This window comes from Osmerus eperlanus, chromosome 4, assembly GCF_963692335.1.
Source record: "Osmerus eperlanus chromosome 4, fOsmEpe2.1, whole genome shotgun sequence".
NCBI classification, from domain to species: Eukaryota; Metazoa; Chordata; class Actinopteri; order Osmeriformes; family Osmeridae; genus Osmerus; species Osmerus eperlanus.
In genome coordinates this window covers 13147541-13168489 of record NC_085021.1, presented here as the reverse complement: position 1 = coordinate 13168489, position 20949 = coordinate 13147541, and the positions used below count along the sequence as shown (strand labels likewise).

General features: G+C 43.3%; 3 protein-coding genes across 7 annotated transcripts; 2 read left to right on the top strand and 1 right to left on the bottom strand.

Moving 5' to 3' along the window:
• Positions 1–27: 27 nt before the first annotated feature.
• mtg2 (mitochondrial ribosome-associated GTPase 2) lies at positions 28–7475 on the top strand. Of its 3 annotated transcripts, none has more exons than XM_062459251.1 (7): positions 28–592; positions 871–1018; positions 5982–6070; positions 6295–6418; positions 6518–6682; positions 6870–7052; positions 7226–7475. In XM_062459251.1, exons 1-7 carry the CDS (start codon positions 356–358, stop codon positions 7342–7344), a joined length of 1065 nt encoding a protein of 354 aa, XP_062315235.1. In that variant the 5' UTR covers positions 28–355; the 3' UTR covers positions 7345–7475. The 3 variants fall into 3 exon arrangements, with proteins under 3 accessions (XP_062315235.1, XP_062315236.1, XP_062315234.1); XM_062459252.1 differs by having other exon boundaries at positions 29–592; positions 6518–6670; XM_062459250.1 differs by lacking the exons at positions 5982–6070; positions 6295–6418; positions 6518–6682; positions 6870–7052; positions 7226–7475 and adding exons at positions 3094–3209; positions 3297–3515; positions 3791–3929; positions 4364–4909 and having other exon boundaries at positions 41–592.
• Positions 7462–13938, bottom strand: LOC134018900 (cadherin-like protein 26). Of its 3 annotated transcripts, none has more exons than XM_062459245.1 (15): positions 13594–13935; positions 12669–12791; positions 12331–12480; positions 12074–12218; positions 11798–11982; positions 11319–11450; positions 11038–11220; positions 10606–10901; positions 10362–10504; positions 10030–10254; positions 9621–9833; positions 9302–9420; positions 8995–9189; positions 8712–8792; positions 7462–8583 (listed from the first exon to the last, which is right to left on the bottom strand). In XM_062459245.1, the coding sequence occupies exons 1-15, from the start codon at positions 13627–13629 to the stop codon at positions 8377–8379; spliced, it is 2433 nt and encodes an 810-aa protein (XP_062315229.1). In that variant the 5' UTR covers positions 13630–13935; the 3' UTR covers positions 7462–8376. The 3 variants fall into 3 exon arrangements, with proteins under 3 accessions (XP_062315229.1, XP_062315228.1, XP_062315230.1); XM_062459244.1 differs by having other exon boundaries at positions 9302–9423; positions 13594–13933; XM_062459246.1 differs by lacking the exon at positions 8712–8792 and having other exon boundaries at positions 9302–9423; positions 13594–13938.
• A 6170-nt stretch (positions 13939–20108) lies between these two features.
• Positions 20109–20905, top strand: LOC134018899 (uncharacterized protein SCO4629-like). Its single transcript, XM_062459243.1, has 3 exons — positions 20109–20211; positions 20411–20593; positions 20767–20905. Exons 1-3 carry the CDS (start codon positions 20109–20111, stop codon positions 20883–20885), a joined length of 405 nt encoding a protein of 134 aa, XP_062315227.1. The 3' UTR covers positions 20886–20905.
• The last annotated feature ends 44 nt before the right edge of the window (positions 20906–20949 follow it).

Here is a 20949-nt window from a genome sequence, read left to right as displayed (position 1 = left end):
TCCGTTCTTTCCGTAATCGTCAGTCTCAAACATGGCAGCCACCATAGAAGTTGACTGGTAGTAACTGATATCTCTCATATTTACTTCAAATGTACTCGGGACTAGCCTCATATCCACCTATTGTGTTCCTGTAGTACCTCAAGGAATTTAGTATAATAGCTAAATTGTTGTCATTACGCAACTAAATACGTACAATTATTGAATAACTACGCATTCGTAGAGAAAGAAGGCCAGCAAACGGTAGCTTAGTTGCGAGGTAGCTAGCTAACAATTTGTCCAACACATACGCACATGACATACATATACATTTAACGTTAATTTCCGTCATGATAGACATTCATCTCTCAGTACAACAATGATCAACACATTGACTAGGCTCCGAAGCCAAAGATGTCTTGCTCAAGAGATGGGACGTATATTTTATCAAGCGTGTGTCCGGAAAGATTTGGAAAGCTTCAGGTTGGTAGGTGTCATAAACGTCCTAGCAACGCCGAGGACATTGATTCGAGTCAGGCATGTCAGCACCTCCTGTGCTCTCTGTGCCAAAGTCCGAGGATTTCAGAAAAAGAAAGATCTTTCTGAAAAGAAACTGGTGAGTAGCTTTCAGCATACATTCATGACTTCCAAACTCAAAGAGATTCTCTTGTTTGCATTGTTTTCGCCGTTTCAGTTTTTGTTATTTAGAACTATCGTTGGAACAATCTCAAGTTAAATGACTCTCTGCCTTATCTAAGATTCAATATATTGCTCCTACTAAAGAAAGAAGAAAAGAAGCAAGGAATATCATTTTGAAGCTTATAATGGAAGGTGTAACTAATATAATCGATGGAATAGATGGCAAGCGAAATAACATCTTGTCTTATTATTCAGACTCGCCACTTTGTGGACTACCGCAATGTGAAGCTAATAGCTGGAGCTGGAGGGAAAGGAGCCTGTACCTTCCACAGTGAGCCCCGAAAGGAGTGGGGTGGACCGGATGGAGGAAATGGAGGAGATGGGGGAAACATAATTATTAAAGGTAAGTACTTCCCCTTGCCTGTTCACAGGCAGACACAAACACTGTTCGTCATTTGTCAATGTTGTCACACAACCTAAAGCACCTATCACACTACAATACAGACAAACTGGAGGGACTGACTTACTGGGTTTCTGACAGTTGATCTCAAATAGATCTGTTTTTATGATGATTTAGTTGACAGGGGACCATACCAGTAATCTTCGCGAATTAAAGTTCTCGGATACAGTACGTACTGTATGGTGAAATCTGTGACAAATTTATGTATCTTTTCCTGGACAAAATTAAAACCATTCGCTCTTCTCTTGATAAATCCCCTGTGGTTAATGTTCGGCCTTTGGTTGCTGTTTCTAATGTTCTTTCTAGTTTCCAACATGTTTCCCTTCTTGCTCTTAGTGACATGGTTAGTGGTATGAGGCCGTCCTCATGATATTGTCCCAGCAATTATTCTGAAATCTTCTTTTGCATCACTTGGACTTAGTATCCAGTCAATTATAAATTTGTCCCTGGATCATGGTGTTGTCCCAGCTTGTTTTAAACAGCTTGTTTTAAAGCTCACCATAGCACTGAATCAGCATTATTGAAAGTGTTTTATTGTCTATTGTTGATTCTGGGAATAATGCTGTTTTGATTATATTGGATCTCACCACTGCCTTTGATACGGTGGATCATGACATCCTCATTGCGAGGTTGGAACACTGGGCTGGGGTAAAGGGGACTGCACTACAGTGGTTCAGATCCTATCTCACTGACAGGGCCTTTTCAGTCACTATAGATAGTTTTTCTTCTTCCGTAGCTCCTGTTTCCTCTGGGGTTCCGCAGGGGTCAATTTTGGGGCCGATACATCTGTATATGCTTCCTCTGGGAGATATCATTAGGAAACACAACATCTCGTTTCATTGTTATGCTGATGACACACAACTTTATCTGCCTTTGAAACCCAATGACACTGTTCAACCTCTCTTAGACTGCATTGCGGATATAAAAAAGTGGCTTTCAAGTAACTTTCTCCAACTAAACGATGAAGAGACTGAAGTGATTATTTTTGGTCCTGCTGGCTCTACAGCTAGTCTTGTTAACATGATGAGTACTTTTTTCCCTAGTGTCAGCCATCATGTTAAGAATCTTGGGTTAATTATTGACTCGGACCTTGGGTTAGTCAAGAAGATAAACTCAGTGATGAAAAATAGTTTCTATCAGTTACGACTGATTTCTAAGGTTAAATCTGCATTGTCTTTTAAAGACCTTGAAACTCTTATTCATGCTTTTATCACCTCTCGTTTAGATTACTGTAATTCCCTTTATGATGGTCTCCCCCAGTCCTCAATCGCCCGTCTTCAGATGGTGCAGAATGGTGCTGCCAGAATTTTATCGTCCACTAGAAAGTTTGACCACATTACCCCAGTCTTGGCCTCTTTGCACTGGCTTCCTGTCCAGTTCAGAATATTTTTTTAAATTGTAATGTTTTTAAAGCTCTTAATGGACAGGCCCCTTCATATATCTCGGACCTCTTAAAATTGCACGCACCCATTAGGTCACTGAGGTCCGCGGACAAGCTATTTTCATATACTCCCCGATCACGCTGTATACACACAGGTGATAGAGCCTTCGCAGTTGCTGGTCCTAGACTGTGGAATCAGCTTCCCATCTCTATTAGGCAGGCTCCTTCATTGTCTGTTTTGAAATCCAAGCTTAAGACCCACTTATATGTTCTGGCGTTTCCCACTACTTGAGTTGTGATGTTACTTGTTTTGCTGTTGTTGACTGTTTTGTATTTTGTTTTCACTATGTATTTTATAGTGTTTTTTAAATTTATTTGTATTATTATTTTTGTGCTTCTGTTCGGCACCTCGGTCAGCCTTGCTGTGTTGAGAGTGTGCTTTATCAATAAAATTTACTTACTTACCTACTGTATCGGCCTTCATCCGAATACTGCGTCCTCTTACCCTACGGAATAGTAGAAAGATCTTCAGAAGCTGCATGAAATTTTGACAAGGACCCATATATTCGTGTGCGTTCGAGCCCTCTCTGCTACGGGTTTCCGACATCTCTGTCATCTGCATATTTGATGTTCTCAGTCGACCGGCAGATCAAATCGTTGGCACAAGTATCCACTGTATATAAGGCAGATGACGGTGAATCGGGAGGCAACAAAAACTGCTATGGACGTAACGCCAGCTCAACCTACATTTCTGTGAGTTAGCTCCCTTGGACTATTGCATTTATACCCTAACAGTGATGTGCCTTGAGACTCAGTGTAACCCAGCCGTCCTGTGTCCAGGTCCCCATGGGTACGGTGGTGAAGGACCAGGGCAGAACTGTGGCTGACCTCTCCCAGCATGGCCTGGAATATGTGGCTGTGTTTGGAGGTTCAGGGGGCAAGGGGAACCGTTTCTTCCTCTCCAATGAGAACCGCGCCCCCCTGACGGCCACGCCAGGGGAGAGTGGCCAGGAGAGGCTCCTCCAGCTGGAGCTGCGCACCATGGCCCACGCTGGACTGGTGAGACCGGGGAAGAGCTGACGCTTTACTCTGTTCACATTTGCTGCTGCAATGGGAACTAGCCAGAACCATTTGGGAAATCCATATTCGGTGTACATTCTATACTTTTTACATTCTATATTTTTATTTTCTATTCCTTTTTCCCCTCTCTTTTATCTTGTCTGCTGCAAAACCCAATTTCCGCCTGGGGATGAATAAAATACGTACTGCTACTTGTAGTTTCTTGTTGGTGGTAATAAAGAGATACAGGTGTTAACAAGTATGTTCTTCTCTAGGTCGGGTTTCCTAATGCAGGGAAGTCCTCTCTGCTTAGGGCAATCTCCAATGCTAAACCTGCTGTGGCTGCCTACCCTTTCACCACACTCAACCCCCATGTGGGCATCGTCAAGTACAGGGACCACGAACAAGTAGCAGGTAATGAGGCGTAGGAAGGGTTGTTTTTGTTGTAGCCTTAAATAAAGTAGAATCTTTGTTCATTCTACGTGTTTGAGTTGGTTTGTCCCTAAAGGCCACCACAAAGTCACTCTGAAGATGCATTCATGTGACATTTAAGGCCATCTAGGCATTTTCGAACCTGTGAGCACATGAATACAGCAGGTGGCACCAAATTGCAAAAAAATCTCTTGGTAGTATTATATGATGTAAGTAGTTAAGAATCTATCTTTTAGAGATTTAGATGTGGCAGACTAAATCTTACAGGAGTGTCTTCACCACAAAAATATTCCTTCTGTGGATGTGCAGCGCCATCCTTTCCACAGCCTGCTGAAACTAGAAGCAACTTAAACAGAACCAGTGTCAGATTTCCACAAGTCTGAAGAGAAGTCCTGTCTTTCTTTCCCTGTGTCTAGTGGCTGACATCCCAGGGATCATCCATGGGGCCCATCTGAACAGAGGTCTAGGCATCTCCTTCCTGAGACATATAGAGCGCTGTCGCTTCCTGTTATTTGTCCTGGACCTTGCCTCTCCAGAACCCTGGACCCAGCTACACCAGCTGCGCTATGAGCTGAATCAGTATGAGCCTGGTCTGTCCAATCGGCCCCACGCCATTGTGGCCAACAAAATGGACCTGCCAGGGGCCCGGGGCAACCTGGAGGCCCTCAGGAGCCACGTGAGCCAGAGGGTCATCCCAGTATCGGCCCTCACAGGACAGAACACGGAGGAGCTGATCCTCCACCTGAGAGAGCTGTATGATGGTTACCTCCAGGGAGAGAGCACTGGAGAGGACAGACCCACCAGGTGGTAGCAGGAAGAGTGCTGTTCTGTCATCCAACTGCTCTGCACCTGACACATGTAGTCTATTTAAATTGTTAGGCAAAATATGTATTTACTCTATATGACTGTAACAAAGGATTTGTATTTGTGATGCAATAAATCATTTTGAATGCACCTTTTTTGTTTTGATTGGGGCTTAATTTTTTGGTGCTCTGTGGGCTAGTCATTAATGATGACATCAGACAATTAGTGTGATGTCATTGTGATTAAAAACAATAATAGTATATACAGATAAGAAGATAAGTATTGGTAAGTAGTAATTCATTTGTAAAGGAGAAATTTAGAATGAGAAAGTGAATGATGTATGTTGTTTTGAAGATACAACCTAAACAGAGACAGCTTCTGTGTAGTTGAGGTTGTCTGAACTGAGCAGTGACTCTGGACGATTACTGCGGCCTGCTGCTGACTGGATGCCCAGAGGCCAATCAGAGGAGTCTGTGGGTCAGATGTGGCAGGAGGGAGGGCTCGCTGAGTGCTCACTCCATAGTGATGGATAGATCATGTGTCCAATGCAGACTAAAACCCTACAAGGAGCCAGAGATGGATAATCACAGAAGGGAAATGAATGAAAAGCCTGTAAAGGAATGAGCTGGGCCAATAAGAAGTGGGGTGAAACAGTACACTCAGTGCCTCTGGAGAATAGAACTTTGTATATACTGGAATAATCCAATGTTTCAGGGCACATAAGAGCTAGAACCTTATGTGCCCTGGGGAAAGGATGGCCTCATTCACAAATCAAACAGAGAGATGTAAAGAATAGAGTTGGTCGAGAGAAAAAAGATACTGGGAGAGAGAGCTGCTGAGATGTGCACGCTAAGCTTTCAACCTTAGGACAAAAGGGGGGATGCTAATGGCTTGTGATATGTCAAAGGGATGCCCTGAACAGTGGCACCGCAGCCTGAAAGGCAGAGTGACATTGCGGCTGCAAACTGGCCTTTGCTTTTAAGCCTGACTTGTGGGCCCTACCCTGGGGGCGGGCTTAGTGTGCAGGCTGACACTGTCACACTGTTTATGTTCTGTCAAGGTGAGTTGGGGTGCTTGCACCCTAAGCACCTGACTGGCGGTCATTTATGGATTGTAAATATGTATATCTAGTGCATGTATATGGTTTACATTAGACAGTTCTGTATGTTCATTAACCATGCACCGATATCTCTGGTGGTGTTTTTTTAAATATTTTATTTCTCCCCTCAGGCCAGCATGTTAGAGGAATGGATCCTGAAAGTGAAAAGTGGGCCAACATTTTATGGGACTACCTTCAAATGCACCAGCCCCTGGAAAAGGCAAGGATTGGTATCAGCATAAACACAAACAATGTCTCTATTGTGATGTAATTATTATCTACACATTGAGGTCATAATTGTGTCTTTTATCTCCAGGTCATCATGAATCTGAACCTTCTTTAGGAATTTTGTCATAGTGAATACAACTCCCCAGATTGCATACTTGCATCTATTCTATCAGTGATGTCATAGCACAATAATTATTCTGGTATCTATTCTATCAGAGTGATGTCATAATAGGCTTGGGTTGTCATGACCTGCGTGTTGCAGAGAGGTCAGCCGCTCTCTTCCTGGATGGATGGGCCCCTTGCCTACTCTTTACTGGTTACCTAGGCAACCAGACTGCAGGTCATTGAGGGCACATAACTTTATCTTTGTCTTTATTTATGTATCTCACACATACAGTACAGCATCTGCTACTGTGTGTAAATAAGTGTTGTTTGGCAGGTGTGTGGACACGTCCAGAGGCTGAAGTGTTCCTGGATGTGGCTGTAAGGATGGGGGTTCCCAGGGGCCAAATCCTGCTGGAGACTGAGGCCACCAACACTGGAGAAAACATCCGCTTGTCCTATAGGGTCCTCAGGGACAACCACATCCCAGGTCAGCTCCAAGGTGTCTCATCACTTTAGTTGTTGTTGCTGTTGCATTACTCTGCAGCTAGGGGGCATCCGAACACCCTCTATACTAGTTCAGAAACTGTATGTTTTTATGCTTTGTATATACAGCCTCTTTTCCCCATATAAAGTCATTTTTATGATACTACATGATACATTAAAATGCCACTTTGTTTGTCTCTCAGCCAGCAGGGTGATCCTGGTCCAGCAGCCCTTCATGGAACGAAGAGTCCTTGCCACCTTCCTGCACCAGTGGCCTGAACAGGGACAACAGACACATGCTATCGTCACCTCCCCTCAGATGGGCCTGTCTGAGTACCCCCACCCCACCGTGGGCACAGCGTCCAATCTCATCACCTACATGCTAGGTAGCAGTACTCCGTCTTCTCTGCTGTACAGGACTAAATGATGAGGCTGCAAAACCAACACCATATCAAACTATTTAAAAGCAGATTTGTCCACTAGACCTACATATTGGTCATCATTCCTCAGCGTTGTCCAACTGTACCACCCTGAATGTGTTGCTGTGGCTGCTCTACAGGTGCTCTGGAGAGGATACGTGACTATCCTCAGAAAGGCTTCCAGGTGGAGCAGGTGGTCACACCCTGCGCTCTCTCTGCCTATCACTGGTTCTTGCAGGCTGGCTACAACCCCAAGTAACCCCAAGTAAAACAGAGATACAAACCAGACACCAACCATATCTGTCTAAACTTGGTCAACACATTTGTAATGGCGTATTGTTGTTAGTGGGCGGACAGTGATTGATTTATATAAAAGAAGGTGCATCACAAAAACATGCCATTGTAATATTTCTTATTTTGTGTTTAGTCTTTAAAGCTATTACATTTAATACTGAACCCATAAACACAGAAGGAACATTCATGTCTGCATTAACACATTACAAGCCCCCTTAGCACCCTGCACATTCAATTCTTTCATTTGAGCTTTCCATAAAAGACAAGCAAAATATTCTACTGGAAGAAAGTTTAAACTGCCTTTTGATCTGCCTTTTTTTTCATCTTTAAAGCTATTACGTTTAATACTGAACCCATAAACACAGAAGGAACATTCATGTCTGCATTAACACATTGAAAAGCCCCCTTAGCACCCTTTATATTCAATACTTTCATTTGAGCTTTACATAAAACCCAAGCAAAATAGTGTACTGTAACAAAGTTTAAACTGCCTTAAGAAAACACCCCATTCTTAATAGTCAACAACACCTTTTTCACAAATAATTTATATTACATAATTCCTGTGCATAAATCTTTGGTTTGTAGTATCGGTCACCTGCCAAATGCCACAGAACAATAAGGACCACCATAGTAGTCACTCACTCAGTAGGGAGTCAGGTGGCTAAGCGGTTAGGGAATCGGGATAGTAGTCTGAAGGTTGCCAGTTCGATTCCCAGCCGTGCCAAATTATGTTGTGTCTTTGGGCAAGGCACTTCGACCTACTTGCCTCAGGGGAATGTCCCTGTACTTACTGTAAATCGCTCTGGATAAGAGCATCTGCTAAATGACTAAATGTAGTCACTTAATCTCTATCCATTTTATCCAGCACCTGCATTTACTTATTTAACAGTCATCAGTTTTACAGATTAATATTTATGTTGAACATAAAGCTCATTAACATCCAGTACAGTTTTTAGCATACAATGGAAGATGCTTCCAAAGAGGTGGAGAGGGCAGTTCAGGATGAGTTGAGCTTAGGCGTGCAGAGGGAGGCCAGGGTGTTGAACCTGGGCCCCAGGTGTAGCAGCATGTCTGTGTTGAAGGGGCTCTCAGGGATGGAGATGACATCCAGCTGGGAGCTGGTCTCCGGGTCCCCCTCTTCTGCATAGGGGTGGGGGGGGTAGTCACCCAGCTCATTCCCTTGCATCTGGAGTCTGTACGTCCTCTGTAGTGAGGGAGAAGAGGTGTGGGAAGGCAATGTGCAGAAAATAGGTTTCAGCCTACATAGTGGAGGAAATAGTCCCTCCTTTTTTATGTTTTACTGATCAGTACGAAGTACGCAAGTTCACTTACCTTGTGGAGTACAGGGAGCAGACCATCATATGTGGCCAGATAAGAATCCTCAGACCAATATTTACTGCTTACAATCATACTCTTGTGGGGGGGGGGGGGGGGGAAGTGTCAGTAATACGCAAAGCTCTTGCTCAAAGTCAGTGCTAGTAATAAAGCATTAAAATGGATGAAAACAGTTTACAAAAACTCCAGATTATACGTACAGTACATAACTGGACCAGTGGTCTGTTTTGTTGAATGCAACAGGTGAATAGGACAACTCTAAATAAAGGTAGGTACTAACTTTGTTCAATGTAGTTGACTGTACCCGGTGGAGGGAGCCTTGTTGTCTTCCTAGACCTGGTCGGTACACCTGCCCTGAAGCCCGAAGCAGATATGAGCTCTGAGACTCCAGCTCAGCTCCCGCTGCCGTACTTTTTTTACAATTGTCGTGAGTCACTGCTGTTATTGCAGGGATTTGCTGACAAAGGAGGGGTACCTAACAACACAATTATCTCAATATCCTTTAATGCTGCGTGTCATGGAGAACATATCATTCTATCTGTGCCTATCACATTCAACACTGGGTGATGGTCAGAGCGTGGCCTTACCGCACAGTCACTTCCTGGTGTTTCAATGTATGATTTCATAAGGGCGCCTGAGCTTTCTTCTAGTATGATGGGCCTCATCTCACCCTCACAGGACAGCATGAGGGCAAGCAGCAGGACACCTACTGGGGAGAACAACAAAGAACAGTAAAGCAGGAGTGATACAATATCTCTTTCCTGTATCAACACCGGCGGTACAGTAGATAAAACATCTGCATGTAGGATCTCTATGTAGCAGTTCAGCTTGTCAAGTGTCAGTCATTCAGGGAATGTCTCAATGTAAAGACCAGAGCACAACCAGTTTGTTGTGTCTGCTACCTACCCAGCAGCAGGAGGGCCAAGAGTATCCCGATGGCTGTTCCACCTCCCAGCTGTGTGGCACTGCGGAGGTTACAGTGTTGCATTTGGTCGCACTCACATACACTGACTGACAGGTTGTGGACAGCTTGCTGTCCCTGTAGATCAAAGACCCTTAGCTTCAGCTCATGATACCCAGCATGCACTGTGGTCTCCTTCACTAGGCTCACCGTGTAGCCTGCACAGGAGGAAGGAGGGAGAGCGGAAGAGAAAGAGAGATCGCCAAAGAGAAAGAGAGGACAAATTACAAAGGAGGACCTCTATAGAGCTCATATAAGACCTCTATCAGTACCATAGCAGTTAATAGCATGTTGTCTGTACTGATGTGAATGAGACATATAGAGCTAGTAGGAGGTTTCAGAGGAGGGCCTCACCATTGTTGGGTTCGATCCTCCACTTGTCCTTGACATCCCCCTCAAGCTGGAAGCGGAAGGGCCCACTGTAGGGGTCTCCATCCAGATCCAAGGCAGTGATGTTGGTAACAGAGGCCTGGTCTGACAGACACATGTCCATGCTTGTCCTCTCCAGAAAAGGGGTATTATCATTCTGATCATTTAGGTGGATGTTGAGGGTTCCAGTTCCAGTCATGGGTGGCTTACCTGTTAATCACAATAACCTCAATTTCAGATGATATGTTGCATTTTATAGTCTTACTGGATGTATCAAACTAGTTATGTTAAAAGATATTGTATTGTCTGTTACTTGCCTGAGTCTACAGCGTAGAGAGTCACTTTGTAGTGACCATTGATGACGTTTGGGGCCTCTCTGTCTAATAGCTTGGCTGTAGTTATGGTTCCAGTCTTCGAATCCACTTTGACCCACTCATTTAGATCCTCTCCCTTCATGTACCTATAATACATACAATACATATGTGGGGCTGTCACAGCCTTGCTTTCAGTGGGTTTGCCCCATCACAGTGCATGATTACAGTAAATAAGAAAGAGGCTCACAGCAAGGTGTTGTCGTAGCTGTGATCCAGGTCTGTGGCCGTGAACACCTCCAGAGTCAATCCTACCGGCATGTTCTCATTCACCGTAATGTTTTTGACATCAGGAGTGAAGAAAGGAGGCTCATTTACATCCTCCACAGTCACCACCACCTGGCGGATGGCTGGGACATCTCCAGTGGTAACCACATCCCATAAACCTTCGTCAGGACGACTTTTGACCTGACAAGTGTGATAGGGCACCACGTTTGTCACACTGACAGAGAGGTTCCTCAGAGAGCCCTTCTCATAGTCCAGGGCCTGTCAGAGTGTGTAATAAAGCTTTATTGAATATAGCAAGGTTTATATAGAAGTCATTTAACGTGATTTGCATTGATGTGTTTCTATTGAAAAATTTGCCACCACAGTCAAATCTAGCTCAAAATAAGGAACAGACCTTATCAACAAACAGGACTCCTTCATTGCTCTGTGGGTCAGTGGTGATTCTGAAGTGGTTGCCTGTGTCTCCATGGATGGTGTACACCGCCCTCCATGCATCTGTACCTGAAGTGTCCTGGTCTGAAACTTGCAGTCGTAAAACTGGTACCTTCTCATCCCCCTCCTTCACTCTTCCTGAGCCCTGGAATACCATGGCAAATACAAAAGCTCTGTTTGTCACAGAGAAAGGCCATGCACATTTCAACAACAAGAGCAGGAGAAGGGGAGAGGAGAGCTCACTGTATGTCCTGTGAAGACAGGCAGGTGGTTGTTTCCGTCCTCTATGTTTATAATGACGGTGGAGGTGCTGGAGAGCTGAACCTTCTCTCCGCGGTCCTTGGCCTCCACCAGGATGGTGTATTTTTCTGCTTTCTGTGTGGGAAGGCAGTTATCATTCAAGGTATAACACAAACCTATTCTTAATATTTATGTTTCCATGTGTAACTGAGTTGGTTGAACTCACTCATCAGGATAAACATTGCTTACGCCATCAAAGAACTAGCTTTTGGTGGCGTAGCTCGTTAACATATGGTTTTTATCCATTTGTGGCCAAGATCGAGAAGAAGTAAGCGGTACCAAGTAAGCTATACTAACCGGTCCTACACCTGCGACTACACCTGTGACACTTTGAAACGTATGACAAACATTCTCACATTGCTGATTCATGTGAATGTGTGGGATTAAGACTGGATGTTGACTAAATTAGAGTGCCCTTTCACCTCATGGTCAAGACATCCTTTAAACAGGATTGTTCCAACTCGATTGTTCCCTGGGCCACTCTGCTCGATGTAGAACTCCAGGTCAATTGGCAGTGGGCTGACAGAAACAATCCTGAGGTCAAGTGTGCCATTGTTGGTCATGTATTTGTCCTTATCTGATGCTAGAACCCCAGTTAGAAATGTATCTGGTGACAAGAGAGGGCAGAACACGTGTAAATACAGATTTATGTTGAAAAAGTGTTAAATGTGTGTCTTGCTGAAAGTGATGTTTTGTACTCTGTGATGCGGACTCCTTTAGGTTGACAGTATAGGTTTCCTTTTCAAATCTAGGAGCATTGTCATTGATGTCCATCACCTTCACCTCCACCCCTAGTCTGGTGTCCACAACATTGTTTTGTATTTTTCTGGCCTCGAATGTGAGCTGGAAATAAAGAGATGAAGAAGAATAAAGAGAAATTAATATAATCCACATAAATACTACCCAATGTCAATACCACACTTCACTTCTGACATTAATTAAGAATTCCTCTCACCTTCAAATTTTGATACTCCTCGTAGTCTATCTTCTTATGAACCCAGATTTCACCTGTCTGTGTGTCGATGCTCAAGGTTCCTTTTGGCTCCTCCGTTACTCCCTGACCTTGTAGATTGAAACCAACCGCAAACTTTTTCTCGACCTCGATCTGAAAGAACACAAATGGTCTTTTAGTTTCATTTTGTCTGTGTTGTTTGTTTGTTTGTGTGTTTGTTTGTGTTTGAGGATGGGGATGTCTGTGTGTGTGTGTGTGTGTGTGTATATATACTGTTCTGTACTTGAGTCTAAATGTGCAGGTCACACATCAGTCACTAAGTCAGTTTCGTCTGTACTCACTTTGCCCAGCAAATAAGGGAAAGGACCAGGATACTCCTCTGTGATCTGAAACGAATCTATGATCCAGTATCTCTTCTTCCGGACCAGAGTCTCAGGAGGGGACGCACTTAGGATTCCCACACACTACACAACACAGCAGAGAAACATATGTCAAGATCAACATCTCCAACTGTCTTCCCTCCCTCATAGCAATGCAGGGGCCCTTCCAGAATAACCCCTTAAATGAGAGAGGCCACTATTGTGAATTGACCAGATGTCTGGGAATGAACATAACTTAGAGCAACTCTCGGAGAACCATGGAAGAAACATGGACCTGCTTGTCACCTACTGACATCAGAATCAACTGTATTGCCAGATATGCCTACATATACAAGGAGTTTGTCTTGGTGACAGGAACTTCCAGTACACAGATATAGATATGAATAAAATACATAGATAATAAAAAGCACAAAGATAATAAATACATTGATAGAAAAAAATCGAAATAATGTACACACACATACATGATGCAAATCTGTTTCCTGTTATGTACATTGACAAATAAAAATCTGCTGTGACATGAAACCCTGATAACACTATAGTTGTAACATGTCTATGCTGTCATCCATCACTCCCACCTGACAGAACATTGCAATGCTTGCATTAAGTCCTTGGGTAAACTTTGTCCCTGATTGTTACAACCCCTTTTGCCTAACACGGAGGGAATGGTGGTGCGGGGAAAATAAGGCTATAATCATGTACCAAAAAGTGATGTTTATTACATCGTCACAGGAATAACAATGGAACGATAAACGGTGCCAAAGAAAAAGCAAATAACAAAAAAGTGTCCTATCTACTAAACACAAACGTTTCTGCTTGACAAGGATTGTCAAGCAGAAAGATCCACTGATAGTGTTGCTTTGGATGCTGCTGATCAGGTCCTTACCAGAGTGGTGAACAAGCTAATGGTTATGGTATTCATTCTGTATCCAGATAAGTGAGAATAATTGAGTCCACAGCAGCCGTTGCTTTGACCGAAGATGCATCTGAATCCCCCACTACTGAGCCACTACTGAACAAGCTTCCAGATGCAGGCTTTTAAAATACTTGTGGGCGGGTTCAATGCCATAAACATTTTCACTGGAAGTCCAGGGTAGATCTTTAGATTGCGCCAACACTGCTGAATCATTATTCTTATAACATCTGAAACTAGCATGAATATCCATTTTGAATAACCATTTTGGTAATAGAAAATGCTGAGTAACATTAGTGTGCAATGATTCAAGTTGTTTTTGTTTTGCAAATTGACCATGTGGAGAGAAATGCTGGGCTATTACACACATGGCACATAGCACAGATTATTATATTCATGCCTCGAAAGCCATTTCATTTGGGAGTGTTTACATTTGGTAAATAATAAAGTCAGAGCTGAAAGCTCAAAGCAAAGTTAACTTATTAAAAGTTCACCCATAATTTTTAAGTGAATTCCCATGAATTGTAATGATATTAACAAACATATTGCACGGCAGGTTTTTCCACCTGGTTTCTTGGGCTGAACTTTTAAACTTCAGCCATACATGCCTAGAATACTCCCCTAATTCCTGTCTGAATTACACCCCCCACCCCTGCCTGGACTACACCCCCCACCTCTGCCTGGACTACACCCCCCACCTCTGCCTGGACTACACCCCCCACCTCTGCCTGGACTACACCCCCCACCCCTGCCTGGACTACACCCCCCACCCCTGCCTGGACTACACCCCCCACCCCTGCCTGGACTACACCCCCCACCTCTGCCTGGACTACACCCCCCACCTCTGCCTGGACTACACCCCCCACCTCTGCCTGAACTACACCCCCCACCCCTGCCTGGACTACACCCCCCACCCCTGCCTGGACTACACCCCCCACCTCTGCCTGGACTACACCCCCCACCTCTGCCTGGACTACACCCCCCACCCCTGCCTGGACTACACCCATGAATAACTGGTTCTACTACTACTGTCTGCGGTGTGGTAAAGCAACATCAAAAGCTGCCTGTCATAAAGCTGCTGTTTGAAAGTTATTGTTGCAACACACCATATGAGTCATGAAAGGTTCAGTTTACAGTTATTGTGAATGAGATGTTACCATGTTTGTGTCTCCAGCTCCCTTGTCTACCCTGATTGATGTCAAATGATTCTAGAGAGCTTAGTTTTGAAATGATTCATTTATACTTTTTTGTATTGACATAATAGAATGCTCCACATTACAAAAGTGGAAAAAGCAATTGCATCTGTAGGCCTATACAAATATCTGTTGTCAGAATAGTACATTGCAAAACTGACTATCAAATAATCTTTACAAGCACCTCACACTGTAGCATATCTGCAGAACATGTCCAAACATTTTCAATTTGATTAGTCATTTTCTGTAAAGAGCTCACATTAGCATGTGGAAACAAAGGATACTTAACCTCTAACCAAATAAATAATAAGAACAGGGATCCAGTATTACATACTCGGTTTGAGAAGTCTTCTGCAGTATAAAAGGATAGGGACACACTGAAAGATCTACAGTATATAGCATGCCCGTTTCCAGAGATAAGTGTCATAAGATGACTGTCATACAGTCATCAATTACATTCTAAACCGTCAAGTGCCAAAGTAAATAAATGTCTCAATACAGGAAATAACCCGTGAAGTGAAGCTCCCACCTAGTTTTCATGTTAATATTCAGTTGGATTCCACTCTTGGCAAAACCATGATGTGTTGTCGCAAGGATTGATAAGAGGATTAAAGATATAAAGGTAAAGCAAAACACCCTGAGCTTTTTACTAAAGTATGAGAAAGTTTGGTCAGTGCACCACATCCATCAATTTTATGCCTTCTGATTGGTCCTTTTTGATGGTTCAAATGAGGTCCTGGATGACTTCCCTGGTATAGGTGACAATCATTTTTTCTACAAAAGGACGTAATCTTGATCACGTGATGTGAACCAATGCCGAACCAATCCCAGTCCAGGCTAGTATCTACAAGTTGCTGGGTCTTCCCTGCATGCCCTGCTGACGGATTACTCCAAGGGTGTTGAACTTTGGCCCCAGATTTCCAATATAAATTCCACGTATAAAAAATAGCTTCTGGTTCATAATGAGAGTCAGAATAGTACATTGCAAAACTGACTATCAAATACTCTTTACAAGCACCTCACACTGTAGCATATCTGCAGAACATGTCCAAACATTTTCAATTTTATTAGTCATTTTCTGTAAAGAGCTCACATTAGCATATGGAAACAAAGGATACTTAACCTCTAACCAAATAAATAATAAGAACAGGGATCCAGTATTACATACTCGGTTTGAGAAGTCTTCTGCAGTATAAAAGGATAGGGACACACTGAAAGATCTACAGTATATAGCATGCCCGTTTCCAGAGATAAGTGTCATAAGATGACTGTCATACAGTCATCAATTACATTCTAAACCGTCAAGTGCCAAAGTAAATAAATGTCTCAATACAGGAAATAACCCGTGAAGTGAAGCTCCCACCTAGTTTTCATGTTAATATTGTTGCAACACACCATATGAGTCATGAAAGGTTCAGTTTACAGTTATTGTGAATGAGATGTTACCATGTTTGTGTCTCCAGCTCCCTTGTCTACCCTGATTGATGTCAAATGATTCTAGAGAGCTTAGTTTTGAAATGATTCATTTATACTTTTTTGTATTGACATAATAGAATGCTCCACATTACAAAAGTGGAAAAAGCAATTGCATCTGTAGGCCTATACAAATATCTGTTGTCAGAATAGTACATTGCAAAACTGACTATCAAATAATCTTTACAAGCACCTCACACTGTAGCATATCTGCAGAACATGTCCAAACATTTTCAATTTGATTAGTCATTTTCTGTAAAGAGCTCACATTAGCATGTGGAAACAAAGGATACTTAACCTCTAACCAAATAAATAATAAGAACAGGGATCCAGTATTACATACTCGGTTTGAGAAGTCTTCTGCAGTATAAAAGGATAGGGACACACTGAAAGATCTACAGTATATAGCATGCCCGTTTCCAGAGATAAGTGTCATAAGATGACTGTCATACAGTCATCAATTACATTCTAAACCGTCAAGTGCCAAAGTAAATAAATGTCTCAATACAGGAAATAACCCGTGAAGTGAAGCTCCCACCTAGTTTTCATGTTAATATTCAGTTGGATTCCACTCTTGGCAAAACCATGATGTGTTGTCGCAAGGATTGATAAGAGGATTAAAGATATAAAGGTAAAGCAAAACACCCTGAGCTTTTTACTAAAGTATGAGAAAGTTTGGTCAGTGCACCACATCCATCAATTTTATGCCTTCTGATTGGTCCTTTTTGATGGTTCAAATGAGGTCCTGGATGACTTCCCTGGTATAGGTGACAATCATTTTTTCTACAAAAGGACGTAATCTTGATCACGTGATGTGAACCAATGCCGAACCAATCCCAGTCCAGGCTAGTATCTACAAGTTGCTGGGTCTTCCCTGCATGCCCTGCTGACGGATTACTCCAAGGGTGTTGAACTTTGGCCCCAGATTTCCAATATAAATTCCACGTATAAAAAATAGCTTCTGGTTCATAATGAGAGTCAGAATAGTACATTGCAAAACTGACTATCAAATACTCTTTACAAGCACCTCACACTGTAGCATATCTGCAGAACATGTCCAAACATTTTCAATTTTATTAGTCATTTTCTGTAAAGAGCTCACATTAGCATATGGAAACAAAGGATACTTAACCTCTAACCAAATAAATAATAAGAACAGGGATCCAGTATTACATACTCGGTTTGAGAAGTCTTCTGCAGTATAAAAGGATAGGGACACACTGAAAGATCTACAGTATATAGCATGCCCGTTTCCAGAGATAAGTGTCATAAGATGACTGTCATACAGTCATCAATTACATTCTAAACCGTCAAGTGCCAAAGTAAATAAATGTCTCAATACAGGAAATAACCCGTGAAGTGAAGCTCCCACCTAGTTTTCATGTTAATATTCAGTTGGATTCCACTCTTGCCAAAACCATGATGTGTTGTCGCAAGGATTGATAAGAGGATTAAAGATATAAAGGTAAAGCAAAACACCCTGAGCTTTTTACTAAAGTATGAGAAAGTTTGGTCAGTGCACCACATCCATCAATTTTATGCCTTCTGATTGGTCCTTTTTGATGGTTCAAATGAGGTCCTGGATGACTTCCCTTGTATAGGTGACAATCCTTTTTTCTACAAAAGGACGTAATCTTGATCACGTGATGTGAACCAATGCCAAACCAATCCCAGTCCAGGCTAGTATCTACAAGTTGCTGGGTCTTCCCTGCATGCCCTGCTGACGGATTACTCCAAGGGTGTTGAACTTTGGCCCCAGATTTCCAATATAAATTCCACGTATAAAAAATAGCTTCTGGTTCATAATGAGAGTCAGAATAGTACATTGCAAAACTGACTATCAAATACTCTTTACAAGCACCTCACACTGTAGCATATCTGCAGAACATGTCCAAACACATTCTCAATTTGATTACAGTATTCATTTTCTGTAAAGAGCCCACATTAGTATGTGGAAACAAAGGATACTTAACTTTGAGACGTCTTCTGCAGTATAAAAGGATAGGGACACACTGAAAGATCTACAGTATATAGCATGCCTGTTACGTCCCCCCCTATCTGTCTGTTTCAGTGTGCCTTGAGCGTGTTGGTGTTCTCTGTGTTGTGTTCCTGTGTGTGTTCTGTTCTGTGTGTTCCGCAGGTGGTGCTGGTTCGCCCCTGGTTTTCCGCTCATCCATGCCTCCCTCCCTTCCATGATGCCGTTCACCTGGGTCCAATCAGCAATCATCCCATCATGCCCTCCTGTATAAATTGTGTTTGTTCTGTGTTTTGGGGGCTCTCTTGGTACAGAGTAGGCATCCACTCTGCGTTGTGGTCCGTGTGTTTGTGTTTTGGTGAGCATTACTGTTTCTGTGTTTCGCTAGGTTTGTTTTCCCTGGGGGAAGGGGACGCACTTGGGGAGTGTGTAGGCTAGAGCCGCCCGTGGGCATACATCACCCGTAGGAAAAAGGTCTGTGTCTATACACACTAGGCTAGTTCTGGGCGGACCCCCCCTTGTACTTTGGTTAGGGCACCTGATTAGTGTGCCAGGTTAGTTAAGTTTTGTGTGTGGTAGATTAGGACAGGTTAGGGGTGGGTACTTTATGTTTGTTTCTTTGCTTTGGTACCGTCCAGCCCCTTTCCCCAAACATACCACCGCGTTATAATGTTTGCTTACCGAGGCGAATAAAGCCCTGCTTGACCGTGGTTGCTGTTTGGCATTGTTATTGGTGTTTTGCTCACACACATCTGGGGGTCCTTGGGCTGTGGGGTGTCGGGTCCCCCTCTTACGGGAGGTAGACTATAACAATGCCGTTTAAGTTTCCAGAGATAAGTATCACAAGATGACTGTCATACAGTAATCAATTACATTCAAAACCGTCAACTGCGAAAGAAAATAAAATGTCTTAATATAGGAAATAACCCGTGAAGTAAAGCTTCCACCTTCATGTTTACTTTCAGTTTGGATTCCACTCTTGCCAAAACCATATGTTGTCGCAATTATTGATAAGAGGATTAAAGATATAAAGGTAAAGCAAAACACCCTGAGCTTTTTACTAAAGTATGAGAAACTTTGGTCAGTGCACCACATCCATCCATTTTATGCCTTCTGATTGGTCCTTTTTGATGGTTCAAATGAGGTCCTGGATAAATTCCCTTGTATAGGTGACAATCCTTTTTTCCATTGTAGGAAGTTATCTTGATCAGGTCAGATGTGAACCAATGCCAAACCGATCCCAGTCCACGATAGTATCTACAAGTTGCTGGGTCTTCCTTGCATGCCCTGCTGACAGATGCCTCCAAGGGTGTTGAACTTTGGCCCCAGATTTCCCACAAACTCTAAGTCATCCCCCAGGTTGCTTAGCGACAGCTCACCCAACAAATTGCACTTGCTTCCCTGCCCCTCATAGGCACACTTACGAGGCACGTAAGCAGTCATCTTCTCCTGCACCAATCATGAGCAGCCTCTTTGGAAGCACACAGCCAGCAACCCTTACATAATTGATTACAATGAAATAACTTTGTATACGTCCAGTATTCAAGGCACGCTTTAGTCATGTCCGCTCAGTGCAACTTTCTTCAACATGGTAGTAGAAAGAGCCATAAATGACCCCTTAGAAATCCCCATAGACACACACACACAAGGAGGTGAGAGGTGGATTACCCTGTCTATGTGCTCTGAGATCTGCTGATCCCCTCGCCGATTGAGGGAGTGGGAGTACCGTGCAGAGTTGTTCTGTTGACAGAAAGAACCGTGTAAAATACATGTTGTCTTTGCTGCAGACAGACAGTTAGCATTATACTAATGCGTCACACACATGTGAGTTACAAAATGAAACAAGGATGGGGGTTCCCAGGGGCCAAATCCTGCTGGAGACTGAGGCCACCAACACTGGAGAAAACATCCGCTTGTCCTATAGGGTCCTCAGGGACAACCACATCCCAGGTCAGCTCCAAGGTGTCTCATCACTTTAGTTGTTGTTGCTGTTGCATTAGTCTGCAGCTAGGGGGCATCTGAACACCCTCTATACTAGTTCAGAAACTGTATGTTTTTATGCTTTGTATATACAGCCTCTTTTCCCCATATAAAGTCATTTTTATGATACTACATGATACATTAAAATGCCACTTTGTTTGTCTCTCAGCCAGCAGGGTGATCCTGGTCCAGCAGCCCTTCATGGAACGAAGAGTCCTTGCCACCTTCCTGCACCAGTGGCCTGAACAGGGACAACAGACACATGCTATCGTCACCTCCCCTCAGATGGGCCTGTCTGAGTACCCCCACCCCACCGTGGGCACAGCGTCCAATCTCATCACCTACATGCTAGGTAGCAGTACTCCGTCTTCTCTGCTGTACAGGACTAAATGATGAGGCTGCAAAACCAACACCATATCAAACTATTTAAAAGCAGATTTGTCCACTAGACCTACATATTGGTCATCATTCCTCAGCGTTGTCCAACTGTACCACCCTGAATGTGTTGCTGTGGCTGCTCTACAGGTGCTCTGGAGAGGATACGTGACTATCCTCAGAAAGGCTTCCAGGTGGAGCAGGTGGTCACACCCTGCGCTCTCTCTGCCTATCACTGGTTCTTGCAGGCTGGCTACAACCCCAAGTAACCCCAAGTAAAACAGAGATACAAACCAGACACCAACCATATCTGTCTAAACTTGGTCAACACAT

Bases quoted from the DNA above. Each gene is read 5' to 3' on its own strand.
- LOC134018900 (XM_062459244.1), bottom strand. From the start codon at position 13,629: ATGAATACCATAACCATTAGCTTGTTCACCACTCTG. The intron at 10,505-10,605 runs GTGAGCCTCTTT...TATGTATTATAG, and splicing joins AGCTACGACAACACCTTGCT to GTACATGAAGGGAGAGGATC. The intron at 9,424-9,620 runs GTAGGTAGCAGA...TGTTCTCCCCAG, and splicing joins CTTGGCCCTCCTGCTGCTGG to TAGGTGTCCTGCTGCTTGCC.
- mtg2 (XM_062459250.1), top strand. From the start codon at position 356: ATGATCAACACATTGACTAGGCTCCGAAGCCAAAGATGTCTTGCTCAA. The intron at 3,210-3,296 runs GTGAGTTAGCTC...TCCTGTGTCCAG, and splicing joins CCAGCTCAACCTACATTTCT to GTCCCCATGGGTACGGTGGT. The intron at 3,516-3,790 runs GTGAGACCGGGG...GTTCTTCTCTAG, and splicing joins CCATGGCCCACGCTGGACTG to GTCGGGTTTCCTAATGCAGG.
- LOC134018899 (XM_062459243.1), top strand. From the start codon at position 20,109: ATGGGGGTTCCCAGGGGCCAAATCCTGCTGGAGACTGAGGCCACCAAC. The intron at 20,212-20,410 runs GTCAGCTCCAAG...TTTGTCTCTCAG, and splicing joins CAGGGACAACCACATCCCAG to CCAGCAGGGTGATCCTGGTC. The intron at 20,594-20,766 runs GTAGCAGTACTC...GCTGCTCTACAG, and splicing joins TCTCATCACCTACATGCTAG to GTGCTCTGGAGAGGATACGT.